Source organism: Bradysia coprophila (genome assembly GCF_014529535.1).
Source record: "Bradysia coprophila strain Holo2 chromosome IV unlocalized genomic scaffold, BU_Bcop_v1 contig_84, whole genome shotgun sequence".
Lineage (NCBI taxonomy): Eukaryota > Metazoa > Arthropoda > Insecta > Diptera > Sciaridae > Bradysia > Bradysia coprophila.
Window position 1 is genome coordinate 473,862 of NW_023503376.1, and position 15,070 is coordinate 488,931.

At 36.3% G+C, this 15,070-nt stretch overlaps 1 protein-coding gene across 1 annotated transcript in view; it reads left to right on the forward strand.

Moving 5' to 3' along the window:
• The window catches only part of LOC119072679 (short-chain dehydrogenase/reductase family 16C member 6), a 45,169-nt gene extending 30,565 nt beyond the window's left edge, over window positions 1-14,604 (forward strand). The window contains exons 4-7 of the mRNA XM_037177953.1: window positions 8,656-8,766; window positions 8,849-9,096; window positions 13,477-13,593; window positions 13,688-14,604. Of these exons, the coding sequence (XP_037033848.1) occupies window positions 8,656-8,766; window positions 8,849-9,096; window positions 13,477-13,593; window positions 13,688-13,886 (675 nt within the window). The 3' untranslated portion in view covers window positions 13,887-14,604. The remainder of the gene's footprint in view (window positions 1-8,655; window positions 8,767-8,848; window positions 9,097-13,476; window positions 13,594-13,687) is intronic.
• The last annotated feature ends 466 nt before the right edge of the window (window positions 14,605-15,070 follow it).

Sequence of the window (15,070 nt, forward strand, 5' to 3'; positions counted from 1 at the left end):
TGTATTTTACATAGAACTCAAGTAAATTTCATTCGTTTTTCGTAATTTTTGTGTCATTTGGAAGGTAATCAAAATACGAATAGAATGTTGTTGAAAAAAAAAATTAAATTTGGGTCCTCGGACTAAGGCCGCTACTAGGGCCCTATGTGTATTTTACATTGAACTCGAGTAAATTTCATTCGTTTTTCGTAATTTTTGTGTCATTTGGAAGGTAATCGAACGCCGAATAGAAAGTTGTTGAAAAAAAAATTAAATTTGGGTCCTTGGACTAAGGCCACTATTAGGGCCCTATGTGTATTTTACATAGAACTCGAGCAAATTTCATCCGTTTTCCGTATTTTTTGTTTCATTTGGAGGGTAATCAAAGGCCGAATAGAATGTAATTGAAAAAAAAAAAATTTGGGCCCTCGGACTAAGGCTGGTACTAGGGCCCTATGTGTATTTTACATACAACTCGCGTAAATTTCATCCGTTTGTCGTAATTTTTGTTTAATTTAGAAGGTAATCGAAGGCCGAATAGAATGTTGTTGAAAAAAAAAAAAAATTGGGTCCTCGGACTAAGGCCGGTACCAGGGCCCTATGTGTATTTATACTCAATAAATTAAAATTTTAGGGCGATTTGAAATTTTTGTTTCATTTGAAAGGAACGTCGTACGGGGCTTCGTAATTGCGCTATGCGCAATTTGTAAGATGCACACATTACATAATAATTTTACTTTAACTACATTAACCGGCGCAATAGGCTTACGGTCAAAGTAGGGTGACAGACGCAATAGGGTCACGTACGCAATAGATATACGGGTTTGTACGGGGCTCAGTCGCAGCAAACGCTCCGACTGTTCTGATGGCTCGTTTTTTGCTCGGATTACAAAAATCTTCTTGAGAAAAGTAGTCAGTCAGTCAAGGGATCTGACCCATCCAAAAGATGGGGCCTAGTTCGAAGATAATAATGCAATTACAACAGCAAGACTACAAACGATGCTGTTGATCCCTCGAAAAAATCGCAGAGACTCAGTAGTTTTCGATCTTAAAATTTTTTTTATAATGTCCGGCGTCCTCTGTAACCTTGACAGCGTACGAACGTAAAAAAGTTAATTAAACCAGTGCATCTTGCACAGAAACAATTTATTTGTTATAAGTAGAAAAACCCTCCTCATGCGGTTAATATTAAGATTCTGATTAATGAATTGTAAAGCTATTGAGCTTCACGCACCGAAAAGAATGCAGAACAACTCTAATGACACTAAAATGTGTAGGCCGTTTAACTTGTGATGCGAAAGCAGGAAAGTTAATGATGTTCAAGTAAAAGGAAAAGTTGTTTCAACCGTTGCTTGATTTTTTCCTTATTATGCTTCGAAGTCATATTTCATGGAACAGACGCGTTTCCCCTTTAATTGGTTAAAGCAAAACTTCTAAGTTATCACATCAGTCAGAACATATTCAATGCAAACAGCCTTCACAGTGCGTGTGTTGCACATTATAGTTAAACCAATTACATTTTTAATAGTCGGAGTTTATCTTGCATTCATGGTCATGTAGATTGTTAACCAGTTTTTTTTTTAATTTCGATTATAAAAATGTGAAAATGTGTTCTTTTTCGATAAAGTGTATGATATGGTAATGTGGAACGACTGAATGCATATGTTGTACTTGTACACATTCGATATCGGCGTAAATTAAACGATTTAAAAATATTTTAATGCAAAATAATTGCGCGTAAAGTTTGTATTGCCTTTTGGTTTATTGATTCGTGGCTTATGTGCCGTGCCGGTTTTAAGTTTCTTTTTTTATAATTTAATTAGTTTGGAAGGAGACATTAACAAACGAAGAGGATTGGTGCAACACGTTGATTCGATCATAAATATTCTTTCGTTTATAATTAAGAAATTACGAAGATGCATTGCAAAATTGTGCTCGACTGAGTCACAACATGATACTATTTCAGCATTCAGCTCAAGTTTCTTTTTAAATTTTCTATCCTTCTGATTCAGCACAACTTTGATTCAATTTTTGTTTTAAATGCAATTTAATCTCAAATTGAATTGACTCGAGTTCTTATTTACAAAACAACCGAATGTTATTGAAGAGCAAAAATTACGTGCAGTAATCAAGGTCTTCGCTGTATTCAAGTTTATCGACGTTCCGAGCGTCACAACAGACCTACAACGAATTTTGTTTATTATTTTTTTTTGTACAGTTATTGAACTGCGGTGGAGCAGAATAATTAAGAATTACCCTGAGACCTTGCCCAGACTAGAGAGCCGAAAAATAAACGCCGGCGGCGTCTAGTTGTCGAAGAAAGGTGTGGCGGCGGCGGCTAGGTACGGCTTAGCCGTTAAAAAAGTCGGCTGGCGGCGGCTGGATGGCAAATTTTCACGAATTTTTGCGCTTTTCACAAACTGAATTTTCGCTATTTTTACGAATTTTCCAGATTTTTATGAATTTCCGCGATTCTTATCTAATGAATTTTTGCGGAAAGACAAACATGTTTTTTCTTGAGTGGTTCACTCAATGAGCAGTCTGAGCTACATCGACTTTTCTTATTGGAAAGTGACAGAAACACTAGCCGCCGAGTTAGCCGATTTAAACCTCTGGCGGCGGCTAGCTGTAATTAGCAGACCAAAATTGTCGGCGGCGGCGGCGAGTCATTTTAGGCTTAGCCGCCGTTTTTCGGCGGCTGAAATTTGGCGGCTCTACAGTCTGGACCTTGCCTTAAACTTGCAATAAACATTGAATCGGATGAAGGAATTCGTTTTAAAATCTTCGTATGCCAAGACGTGATAAGTGAAACAATATTTTCCACTTGAAATGGTATTCTAGTTTTATGGTGAAGCTAATTTTTCGTGTCAATACTCAATTTGAATGGACCTGTTAATTTGCATAAAATTTGCAATTTCGTGCAGCTATCAACATGCGAGAACAGAGAATTTAAAAATGTTGAGTTCATCAACAATTAGCTTAAATTTATTGATCGAAAAAGGAAATAAAAACGTTTAAATGATGGGGCGGTGCATTTAATTCAAGAAGTGCTTCATCCTGCATCGTATACAATTATATTTGCCGTAAATTATTGAAATCAGAATCTCAATTTTTAGAGGGATTAAATTGTATCTACTCGTACAATCAAAACTGGTAGTAGGACGTTTGACCACTGTTTCGCAAATTAAATACGTCTTTCGACGTTTTGCATTAATATGCAGTTCAAAAATACCATTTCTCATCAGGCCATGGCGACAATGGTACTTGATACAATGCTCTAGGAACTCTATATCAATTTGCACACGAACAAGTATAGTGAATCATAATGGAAATGAAATTTGAATTCATTACTATACTCGTGGCGGTCTGCGGTTGACCCACAATTAAAGCGAAACAAAGTTTTGGCTTTTGTGTCTCACACGAAGTGCTTTTACATCTTTGTCTTCAACAGGTTTTACCACTACCCAGAGCGCGTGTGTACAAATACATTTAAGCTCTTTTGTTTGTATGAGTGGATCAGCTGAAACGAAATTCGTCACTTATTTCAATTCGCCGACTGTAAGATCTGAAGAGAGTATATAGAGCTGTTACTTTCGATTCTTTACATTTTTCAAACGTTACCGATCATTAGGCCATAATGCTGGTGAGGTATTGAATGTTAATTTTCTGACACAAAATTGTTGTCACGTATTTGATCCTTAATTTGTAATTAGTATGATCCAATCTGATAAGTTCTTATAGTACCAAGACACGTCACAAGTAGCACCGTCGTTCATTAAGATTTTATGTCATGCTTAAGCGGTTTTTCAGCTGGTCCACCCATCATCACATAAATTCGTGCGTAGATCTATTTCCTACCCATAAAGTCCAGTATGAGCAGGCTTGTTTCTATGAGTGGACCAGCTGAGAAACAGCTGATGCAAATTCATGTCTAAATTACTTTTACGTCAACTGTAGTAGTGAGTAAAGATATTGGAGATCGAAACTCATGTAAATGAAAACCCTTAAAGTTTAAAACACTCACAATTCTTGAAGCATTTGAGATTTTTCCGGGAAATCTCCCATTAGTGATATACAGTCGTGAACACCTGCAATTGTGACTTATGAGCACATGTAAGCTTGTTGGTGGTAGAATTTGTCGGAAGATTAATTCGAAAATGATTGAATATCTTCGACATTGTCTGTTCAAAGCACTCCACCTACTCACGCGTTCCTCCTTAGTGGTTTCATTTCAAAGGTTTAAAGAAATTCAGTTAATTCACAACGGTTTTTGTGCTTGACTCGAGTGCACTCATCATGCAAACTTAAGTGTACTTAGCGACATTAACAGCAAACAAATAAAGGGATTAAGTTAAAAAAAAAGACAAAAAATTAAAAAAAAAAAAATTTCGTTTAACCTTCACTACATAGTTTCAATATAAGTAATTATTGTCTGTGTTCAGTGTTCATGTGTACAAATAACTGAAGAGCAGTTTGAATTTCAAAGAACTTTTTTTTCCTCTTAATTTCGCTACAACAATTAAGTTCTGCAATAATCGTTTAAGATCTTTAACAAAAGTCCATTTAAATTGTTAACGACTATAAACAGACAGGTCATGGTCGTCATCACATAACGACTTTATCCAAACGATTTACACGTTCAATAAATGTGTCGTTCTGCTCTCTCTAGCGTTGATTTTTGAGACAAAATTTCGTATAGCTCTTACCAATAAGGTAAATCATAAAAAAAATATGAAATTAATTTTCTTTTCATTGCTGGCTCGTTTTTGGCAAGACAGAAAAAAAAAGGTTTCAACAATAACGCGCTAAATCACGAAAATTAAATAAAAAATTTAAATAAAATAATTTCAATAGATTTGTGGTCTTTAGTTGGCCGTAAAAGAGCTATTGAAAATTAGTTTGTGTCAACAATAACATATAAAAAATGAGTCGGCTACACAGACACCCATACGCAAATAGACAAGTTGATAACTGACCAGTACTATTATCAGGTCTATCACTTCCATCGATCAAAGTATTTTTAATCTGTTGATTTCCAATCTTGTACTTCATTTTTTTTAACATGCATTTTACTATATAACGAACCGTATTACCCAGAACTTGTCATTATTTTTGTCGTCGTTACCGACAACAGATGAATAGACGTACGAAATATTTTTGTAAATTTACTGTTCTTTCCTGCATACAAATCGTTAAATTAAAGTTCAATTTTATAGTAAATAAGAAAATCCAAAAATTGTCTCTGTCTAAAGCTTAGGCATCTCTCTAGCAGAGTAACCGAGGCTGTTTACATTCATAAGGGGCCAAAATCAATCATAATGTGCATTTGCAACAAAAATGTCATAAAAATGTTGTCTTAAATTTGTTAAATTTTAACAAAGCACTCCAATAACTGGCACAAGAACCAGAGGAATCACAGTTTTGCTTGCGCCAGTTTTAGTGAAAGTCAAGTTCAAGGCTAGATCCTTCATGCAGCGAATACAGCGTATGCTGTAAGTTATGATTCACTTCAGATTCAACTCTTCACTTGGTATACAGAAGAGAAATTGGCAAGTTAGACTTAGCCTCAAGCATACCAACCCTATTGTCCTACGGTAAAACCGGTAAACAAAATTTCATTTCCCGTTTTTTACCGGTTTTCAATGATCAATAGCATTCACTGTTGTGAATCTATTACTTCATTTGTTTTACCAACGCTGAAGATTTAAAGAAGGACGACATTTATGGAATGCAACCTGTGAAAATCCGGTAAAACAATTAATGTTGAAATAGAGAAACACGTTTTTTCGCAGCGTGCTTTCATGTCCAAGAATCAAGTATAGGGATTGGATTGGATTGGATGGGAAGGGGGTTAGCCCAGCACCTAAGCCTCTAGTGGGCCTGTTGTGCTATTGCACAAGTCACTTGATCATATGAATTTTGATTTTTCATCATATCTCTCCGGACTCAGATAGTTCACAAATCGACCGTGTAAACGTCCCATACGTTGTGAATTCTCGAAGCCACGAGTGGTATGCGAAGACCACAACCATCACTAATGACTAGAGGTGTGCGCCGCCGAATTTTTAGCCGGCGGCGTGGCTAAGCCGAGTGCTTCTTGACGCCGCCGCCGATACAAAAATATTAGCCAGCCGCCGATGCTTTTCGTCGGCTTGAAAAATTTAATCGAGGAATGATAAATTCTCGAATATGTAGGCAAAGTTACAAAGAATATTGCTGAAAAACAAAACAAAACAAAATGAATTCTAAGCACTTCTGTTTTAATAACCATCTGCATCGATTTCGATTGTAAAAACTATTTAATTTCTCAAAATTAAAATAAACTTAAACAATCCCATCGAAAAGTCATCCTGAAGGGTATGCATTGTCTAATAATCGCTCTCACTGAGAGCACACCGAGTGAATAGTAATTTATGCAACACGTTGCGAAAAGTGGTACTTTTTGTCACTAGATCTGAGTTTATCAAACGAGCGAAGCGAGAAGATAACGAAGAGTATATATGACTTATTAATTATTGAGAATAACGAAAAGTATATATGAAATCTCTTTTCGTAACTAGTTGCGAAAAGAGATTTCATATATTCTTTTTGTCACTAGTGACAAAAAGTAAATTGGGGTGGGAGGTGAGAAAATATTCCTTCTTTCGTCATTCAAAAAAAGCACGAAAAAGTGGACTTTTCGCAACGAAGTGGCATAAAGAAATTTTTCTACATCCGGGTATGTCTCTGATAGTAGAAAATCACAAATAACCCCAGAAAATCTGGATAAAAGTAGATTATGCACCTCTGTCCAACTGCTTATTTTGACGAATGGGAGTTTGTGATCTTAAGCCGATGGCGCGGATCATAACCCCATTCGTCAAAATAAGCAGTTGGACAGAGGTGCATACGCTATTTTATCTACCGACGGGAGATAAACGCAACTGAAAGTGCGGATTATCGCACCTAGGTAGATAAAGTTGTTTTTGTTCATAACAATTACGATCTGATTAAAAAATACGGTCGTTCTTTGATTCCGATAGATTTGTAGTTGTAAGTTCTTGATTTTTTGATTGATTTTTTTTACTTATTTGCCAGTTTGCCGTAATGATTTATGCAAACTTGATTTTCACTGGTTGAAATGCTACCTAAAAACTTTTTTCCGTAAATTCGATTGGTAAACTTTTTTACAAATTTGTAATTACAATGTTTCAATTTTTCAATAAAAATAAACATCACAAATCATCGAAATTTATTGAAATGGGAAAATTGATCGGCGCGCCGCGGCTTAGCCGAGCCGCCGATAAAACTCGTCATCGGCGCGCCGCCGCCGATACCTCATCACTCGGCTATCCGCCGCCGACATTTTTCGTTCGGCGCACACCTCTACTAATGACTCATGCATTTTCCCAATGAGCGACTAGTCGATCATAGATGGCGCTTATCCTACAGTCTGTTGTATATTGTGAATTGTGTCATTGACATTATGTCAATATGGCGTGATTGTTGCGAAGAAATCGAATATTGGATTTCTTTGAAATTTGCGACTTTGTTACGGTCGTACAGCCATTAGATAACTAATAGCGAGTGCTTAATCACCAAGTGATTAGAATAAAACCAGGCAAGCATTTTTGCACCGGGAGTCGAACCCGGGACCTCTTGGGTATGAGTCCTATGCTCTACCGATTGAGCTACCTGGAGTATAGGGAACTCCAAAAAATAAATTATTTCAGGTTATTCTAAGTAAGTTTTTCTGAATCTTTTAGTAACTTGATTGTCAATTCGGAAAAAGCCAATAGTCTACGTTCGCAATATTTCAAATGATGTACGTACGAGACTTAAAAAAAATACGTAGACTCTCTAGTCGCGTGGTTCGTTAAGTTTTTGTTGTTGATGATAAATTCACGTAGCAAAAAAAAAGTTTTTTTTTTTCGCTAACAGTGCAAGTTGGTGGGTCATCATCAGACAAATGTATTTCAGACGGCTTGAACGTAGTAAACAGTCAATGTTTAAGACGAAACAAAGCTTCCATACATCGTAACATCCATGTATCGCTCGATACCTTTAACCTGCGCATCAAATTGAAAATAATGTTTACAAATCAAAAGACTTATCTTGAAATTGATCAGTTTTGGAATAACCAGAAGATGTTATTGATCGTCATTACCGATAAAAATTGAATAATACTCAAGCAATTAGCTAACAAGCGGTGATTTAGCATTTTATCAGTTCGGGGAAAAATTAGTATGAGTCAATTAAACCCACTCCAAATATTAATAAATTCGTTAGATTCACTAATTGTTCCACAGTCTGCTTGCTCTACCATAATATTATCTCGTCTGACATCACACTTTCCGAAATATCTGTGATTAAGATGTTAGGTTCGTGAGGGGTTACTTTCGATTTGTTAAGTGCGGTTAGGGATTAAAAAGCTTAATTTAATCCCACGGGGGATTTTTTCTATGAGAACGGTTCGAAATAATCCTCGACGCACTAAGAATCGAAATATAATAAAAGTAATTCCCGAGGGGATTAAATTTTAATTCTAAAAAGGATTACTGTTACAGGTACTGTTAATCTCGAAAAGATTTAAATCTAGGTCTATCTGTGCACAAAGCATGACGTCCACGTCAAAATTTAGTTTAAAACGAACATCACCACCGAGTGTCCAATAAAAACGTTAAATTTTCATTTCAGGTGAGCGTACTGATAAACAATGCCGGAGTTGTTTCTGGTCGAGCATTTCTCGACACACCGGATCACTTGATCGAACGTTCTTTTAATGTAAATGTGCTGGCACACTTTTGGGTAAGAAGAGACGACGCAACCAAATGATTGTGGCATTGACGAGAAGATTTGAAATTTTAATCAATTTTTTTCTCCTTACTAGACAACAAAAGCGTTCCTACCAGCAATGCTCGAGAAAGATCACGGCCACATTGTCACAATTGCCTCATTAGCTGGACATGTCGGTATAGCCAAATTAGTGGACTATTGTAGCAGTAAATTTGCCGCTGTTGGATTCGACGAAGCCTTACGCTTAGAACTGGAAAGCATCGGTTCGAGAGGAGTGACAACAACATGCATCTGTCCATTCTTCATTCAAGCGACCGGAATGTTTGACGATGTTAATTCAAGGTAAATAAATACGGAGATTATTTCATTGATCACGATACGATTGATTGCATATGATATGATCACAGTAATGGGTGTTGTGTATGGCAAGAAGAAGAAGAAAAAAAAAACACTAATTCGACTAGCTGGTTTTTGTGAAACGTACACCTGCCTTGGTTGATAAATCGCTTGACAAAATACCTACATATCTCAATTAATTGAACAAGAGACTTTGAAATTTCAAGTTCGAAAATAATATTTTTTTTCAAATGATGCTTAGTACTACCAGCAAAATAGGTCAATTAGTTGTCGGTAGAGATTTTTTATTCGCTTGACTGAAAGTCAGGGTCTTACGACAGAAAATCACTTAAAAATCAATTCAATTTTTTTGAACAACAAAGGGTTTCCGCCACTGTTAACATCTGATGAAATGATTAACAAAGCATCAAAATTGATGCTTTGCGCTGCACAAAAATACCCCATCTCATCAGGTCATTGCGACAGTGGTAAAGAGATGATCAGGGTCGAGAGGTAGTCATACCTTTTCACATGTAAAAGTTTAGCGAATCATAAGCAGAATGAAATTTCTTTCAAGCCGCTTCAATACTTAACATGCGGGTACGTGATTAAGCGAACCACAACGCGAATCAACCCATGAAGTGCTTGGATGAGTATCCTTGTGACTTTGTTGCGTAATATGGAAAAAATTGAGGTTTCCATCGTCGACCTTTCTGGTATCGAATTCGTAAAAAAACGAGCCATCTGAACAGTCGGAGCGTTTGCTGCGACTGAGCCCCGTACAAACCCGTATATCTATTGCGTACGTGACCCTAGTGCGTCTGTCACCCTACTTTGACCGTAAGCCTATTGCGCCGGTTAATGTAGTTAAAGTAAAATTATTATGTAATATGTACATCTTACAAATTGCGCATAGCGCAATTACGAAGCCCCGTACGACGTTCCTTTCAAATGAAACAAAAATTTCAAATCGCCCTAAAAATTTTATTTTTTTCAAGGGCCTAGTATCGGCCTCAGTCCGAGGACCCAAATTTTAAATTTTTTTCAACTACATTCTATTCGGCATTTGATTACCTTCCAAATGAAACAAAAATTACGAAAAACGGATGAAATTTGCTCGAGTTATATGTAAAATACACATAGGGCCCTAGTATCGGCCTCAGTCCGAGGACGCAAATTTAAAATTTTTTTCAACTACATTCTATTCGGCCTTTGATTACCTTCCAAATGAAACAAAAATTACGAAAAACGGATGAAATTTGCTCGAGTTATATGTAAAATACACATAGGGCCCTAGTAGCGGCCTTAGTCCGAGGACCCAAATTTAATTTTTTTTCAACAACATTCTATTCGGCCTTTGATTACCTTCCAAATGAAACAAAAATTACGAAAAACGAATGAAATTTGCTCGAGTTATTTGTAAAATACACATAGGGCCCTAGTAGCGGCCTTAGTCCAAGGACCCAAATTTTTTTTTTTTTTCAACAACATTCTATTCGGTGTTCGATTATCTTTCAAATGAAACAAAAATTACGAAAAACGGATGAAACTTACTCGAGTTCTATGTAAAATACACATAGGGCCCTAGTAGCTTTTCACTTCTAAGGCCCTAACTCACGGTCCACTCACCCGATTTTAAAAAACTTTCTTTTCCTGGATTGGTATTGACAATACCTATCATTTGGCGTGTCATTTACATTTCCATCGTTTATTTTGCCATAAATATCACCAAAAGACCTTAAATCACTTAGGTGGCCCTAACTCACGAAGGGCCGACCCGAATATGCCCATCTTCGAACTTAGCCTCACTATTTCGACTATCTTTCAGGGAATTTTTTTTTTTTGAAATCGGATTTGATTTACTCAAGATATCGACGTGACGGACAGACGGACAGACAAAATTTTTATTGCAGATTCGTCATCTATGAACAGAACATAGGCAAACACTTTGCCCTTACCGTCTGCTTCGAATTCCATCAATTACACACGGCATCGTAATCCTATAAGCCCCTTTGTACTTCGTACGGGGCTAAAAACATTTTAGCAAAAGGTTAGCAACAATATTTTGTCTATCGTCATTCGTAGGCAAGTGAATTATTCATCCATAAGCCGACTATAAAAAATAATTCCATGAAGTCGAACGATCTGAACGTAATTTCTGAAAGAAGTTTTTCCCTTTTTGTCGACAAAACGATAACTTTATAGTAACCACTTGTCCCAGCTTTAACAACTGTGAAGTTTGAGCAAAGGGAGTGAAACTAGGCATGGGCGATAATGAAAATGATTATCGATAATTATCAATTATCGATAATCGATAATTATCGACTTTTTTTTATCGAAAATTATCAAAAAAATATCGATAATCGATAATTATTGATATTTTGATAATTATCAAGATATCGATAATTCGATATATCGATATTTCGGTCCGAAAATCCGATATTTATCGATATATTCCTATATATCGGTATATTATCATGAATTTTCAGATAAATATCAAAATATCGATATTTTGATAATTATCGATAATTTTTAAATTATCGATAACGATATGATTAATCGATTATCGATAATTTCTTTCGATTGATATTATCGATAATTTTGAACGCCTCCCATCCCTAAGTAAAACAAACAAACCCTACCGGTTTGCGGTCCCTTTACTGGTTTATTAAAAATTCAAAAATCCATTGAAACAAATTTCAGTCAAGGGACCTGACCCACCCAAGCCTAGTTTAACATAAAAAAAGTCAATTGACCATCTGATTTTCTATTGCACTTGATCTGTGTATGGAATATGCAATTGTCCGTCGCATTTTATTAAAAATTGCAAGTATCCATAAGTAATTACACTGAACGCTAAATAACAATTAATTCAACGATCGAACGAACTTAGTATCGTGAACAGTATAATGTACGTAAAGCATTAGTTAAACATATAACCGATGCCACTTCATATTGCAATTATTCAACCAAGCTAAGCTTTTTTTTTTAAATAAATATTCTTATGCTCATACGACACACGTGATGTGTACGAGTGAAACAAATTTTGTGAACGGCGCTCAATTACACTAATGAATGACTAGATGGATTTTTCCTCATCAAATATTGGCATTAGGTATTTGACTCGAAATAATGTAAAGTAGTTTAAAGTGTCCGTAAAGCCAAGCTTATCAAACTTTGCTTTGATGTGCAGTGAAATAAAAAGCTTTTATGGAATGTGGTGAAAAGGTCAACCACTCCACAAATGGGTCACAGCAAAATGTATGAAAAATTGATGATGTTCAAGAGAAAATCAGTTTCGTGTTTAAACGTTTACTATAGATTGTGGGAATTGTTATCGTCTCTACCGCAAATATCAGTCTTCGAGTCGGTATTTTGAGGTCCAAAATTTAACAAACGAATCATTTAACGAATTAAACGAATTTAGATTTTCGATTGTCCATGAAAATATTGTTCGAGTGAAGTGACAGCAGTGCCGGACTGGCCATATGGGGGTGCGGGCGATTCCCGAAGGGCCTTTTGATTTTTGTATGAAGAAATGACAACGAAGGGTCTTTTGAAAAATTTCTTCACACAACGCCCGAAAGGGCTTTTTTGAGCCAGTCCGGCACTGAGTGACAGAAGACCGACCTGCCGACAACGACAATCATTGGCAGTCCTGTGAAATAGTGATCAAATCCACAATCTATTAGCCGAGTGTGAAGTTCACTGAACACCTTGAATAAGAAACAAAATTTACGAAGCTGCCCTGGGTCTGGCAACCTATCTTCGCTCGAGGATGTTACCATAATTATTTCTAACAGTCTGTTTCCTACTTGTACGATTATTGGTAGCATTTCTTCCGCCACTGAGGCTAAATTGATGTTCTCTGTTAACCAGGGCCTATTTTTGGGAATTTTTGGGAATCATTGAGAGCCGGCTAAAACACAAGGCTGAGCTGAGGAGTTGCTAAAACCGTTCGAAAGGATGGCAAAATTCGGTTTTTGGACGTTCGCAGATTTTGGAAATTTTTGGCAATTTTTTTTTTATTTTAGAAAAAATTTCCAAAAATAGGCCCTGCGTTAACCTAGAAATACATGCTCTGCATTTCATCATCAGTTTGAATGTTGGGCCAACATTGTTGGCATTAAATAAGAATTATTCATTCATATCATGAGTGTAGGATCGTGTAGGTCAAATTTAAGGCGTTTATTTGTCCTGCCTTCAATTACACAATTTGAACAAATGAAGTAAAAGATTTTGTATTTTGCACGCAGCGCTAATTTAAACGAAAGAAGTGACAGATTCAATGATTACATATCGCGATTAACTTGCCGTTCCTTCAACGATTGCGAGTTTAACTTCTGTTCTAGTTACATATTTAACATCAATTTTCAATGATTTCAGATGGGTGCCCACACTTACTTCTGAGGACGTAGCCGATCGAATAATTGGATCAATATTGAGACGCGAGAAAACTGTTATCATTCCCAGTTACCTTCAATTCATGCTTGCAATGAAATGGTAAGTAGAATCAACCTATAATGTGACTCGTCAGATTGTCATATGACTGGTGCAGACCACGTCCTAACACAAACATTTAAATATGATATTGCAGGATCTTCCCATGGGGTTGTACTGCCGGTTTCCTTCGACGCATTGTACCCGACGCCGCACCAAAGCACGGTCTAACGAATGGTCTGCCACAAATACAAAAAGAAATTGAAATGGCAACGGAGAAATTGGTGAACAACAATAACAAAGGCACATCATTACTGGTCAAGCGAACGCCATCGGTTGGCGAACGTGTTCTGTAATTTCGGCAGATTTGAGGAATTGAGGAAGAAACGAATTTTTCATAAACAAAAGTGATCTAGCATGTAGTTTCCATTTATATTGTTTTGTACCCAGGATTTAGTGATATTTATTAACTTTTAAGTGGTGAGGTGTGTTGACGAAGCAAACAAATAGAAAATAGAAAACTGTTGTGAAGCAGTTGCCAGTGTCATTATTCAGAAATACAATTGTTTTGTCTCTCAATTATGATATCAAAGCTGCATCAGTAATTCTGACCTTGGTACGTGATGCACGTAATACTTCTGGTTGAAAGCTCTTAATACAGATTTCCCTGTGTTCTCGTTAGAGAATAATAAAAATAGCACAGAAGACAGAGTTCACATACTCAACTCACATATTGCTTGATCAAAGAATACTTACCTTTACACTCGAAGGAATCTCCAACAATTAACTTAATTAATCGAAGAAAAAACCCGGTTTGCACTACCGAACGGACACACACAGTAATTAACCAATTTTGCCTTTAAAAGAATCAAAATTGTATTCATTGCACGTAGCACTTGCCATGGTCGTGTTTATCAATGAATCAAAGTCCAATTTTAATTTAGAAATTAAACGAAAAACACTTTCATTCGGAAAGGTTTTTCTTAATCCTTAAACTTAATGTATAATTAAGTCAAGTTAAATTGCGTGAAGCAATGCTGTTAATGTAAATTACTCGTATGGATAATTAAAAAATAAAAACCAAAAGAAATCCAAGATCTCGTTTTCTTTGCCGCCAACACCGAGACACTCAAAGCTTGCAGAGGTATAAGAATCCGAAAAAACCGAGAATAATGAACTTTTCGATCCTAGGTGGACGTGTCGAAATACGTCGAATTTCAGTCTTCCAACGCAAAAACAAATATTTGTGACGGTGCATCATCGACCACCTTGTCTCAAAAGAACTTAAGTTTTTCCTGACTAAGTAGCCGCTGTTCCCTAAAATCAAATAATGGAAAATTTAAATTAGAACAGATGAGTAGGTTGAAGAATTTATTTTTAAAATATTCGTTTATTACGATTCAAACTTTCGAGACCCGATCCGAACCCAGCCCGAATTAAATTTTCGAAGTCCAATACCCCAAAACCAGATGAAACTGAAACCCGACCCGAATTGAGATCGAAAAAAAACTCCAGCAAATTGATTTTACGTCGGAATACC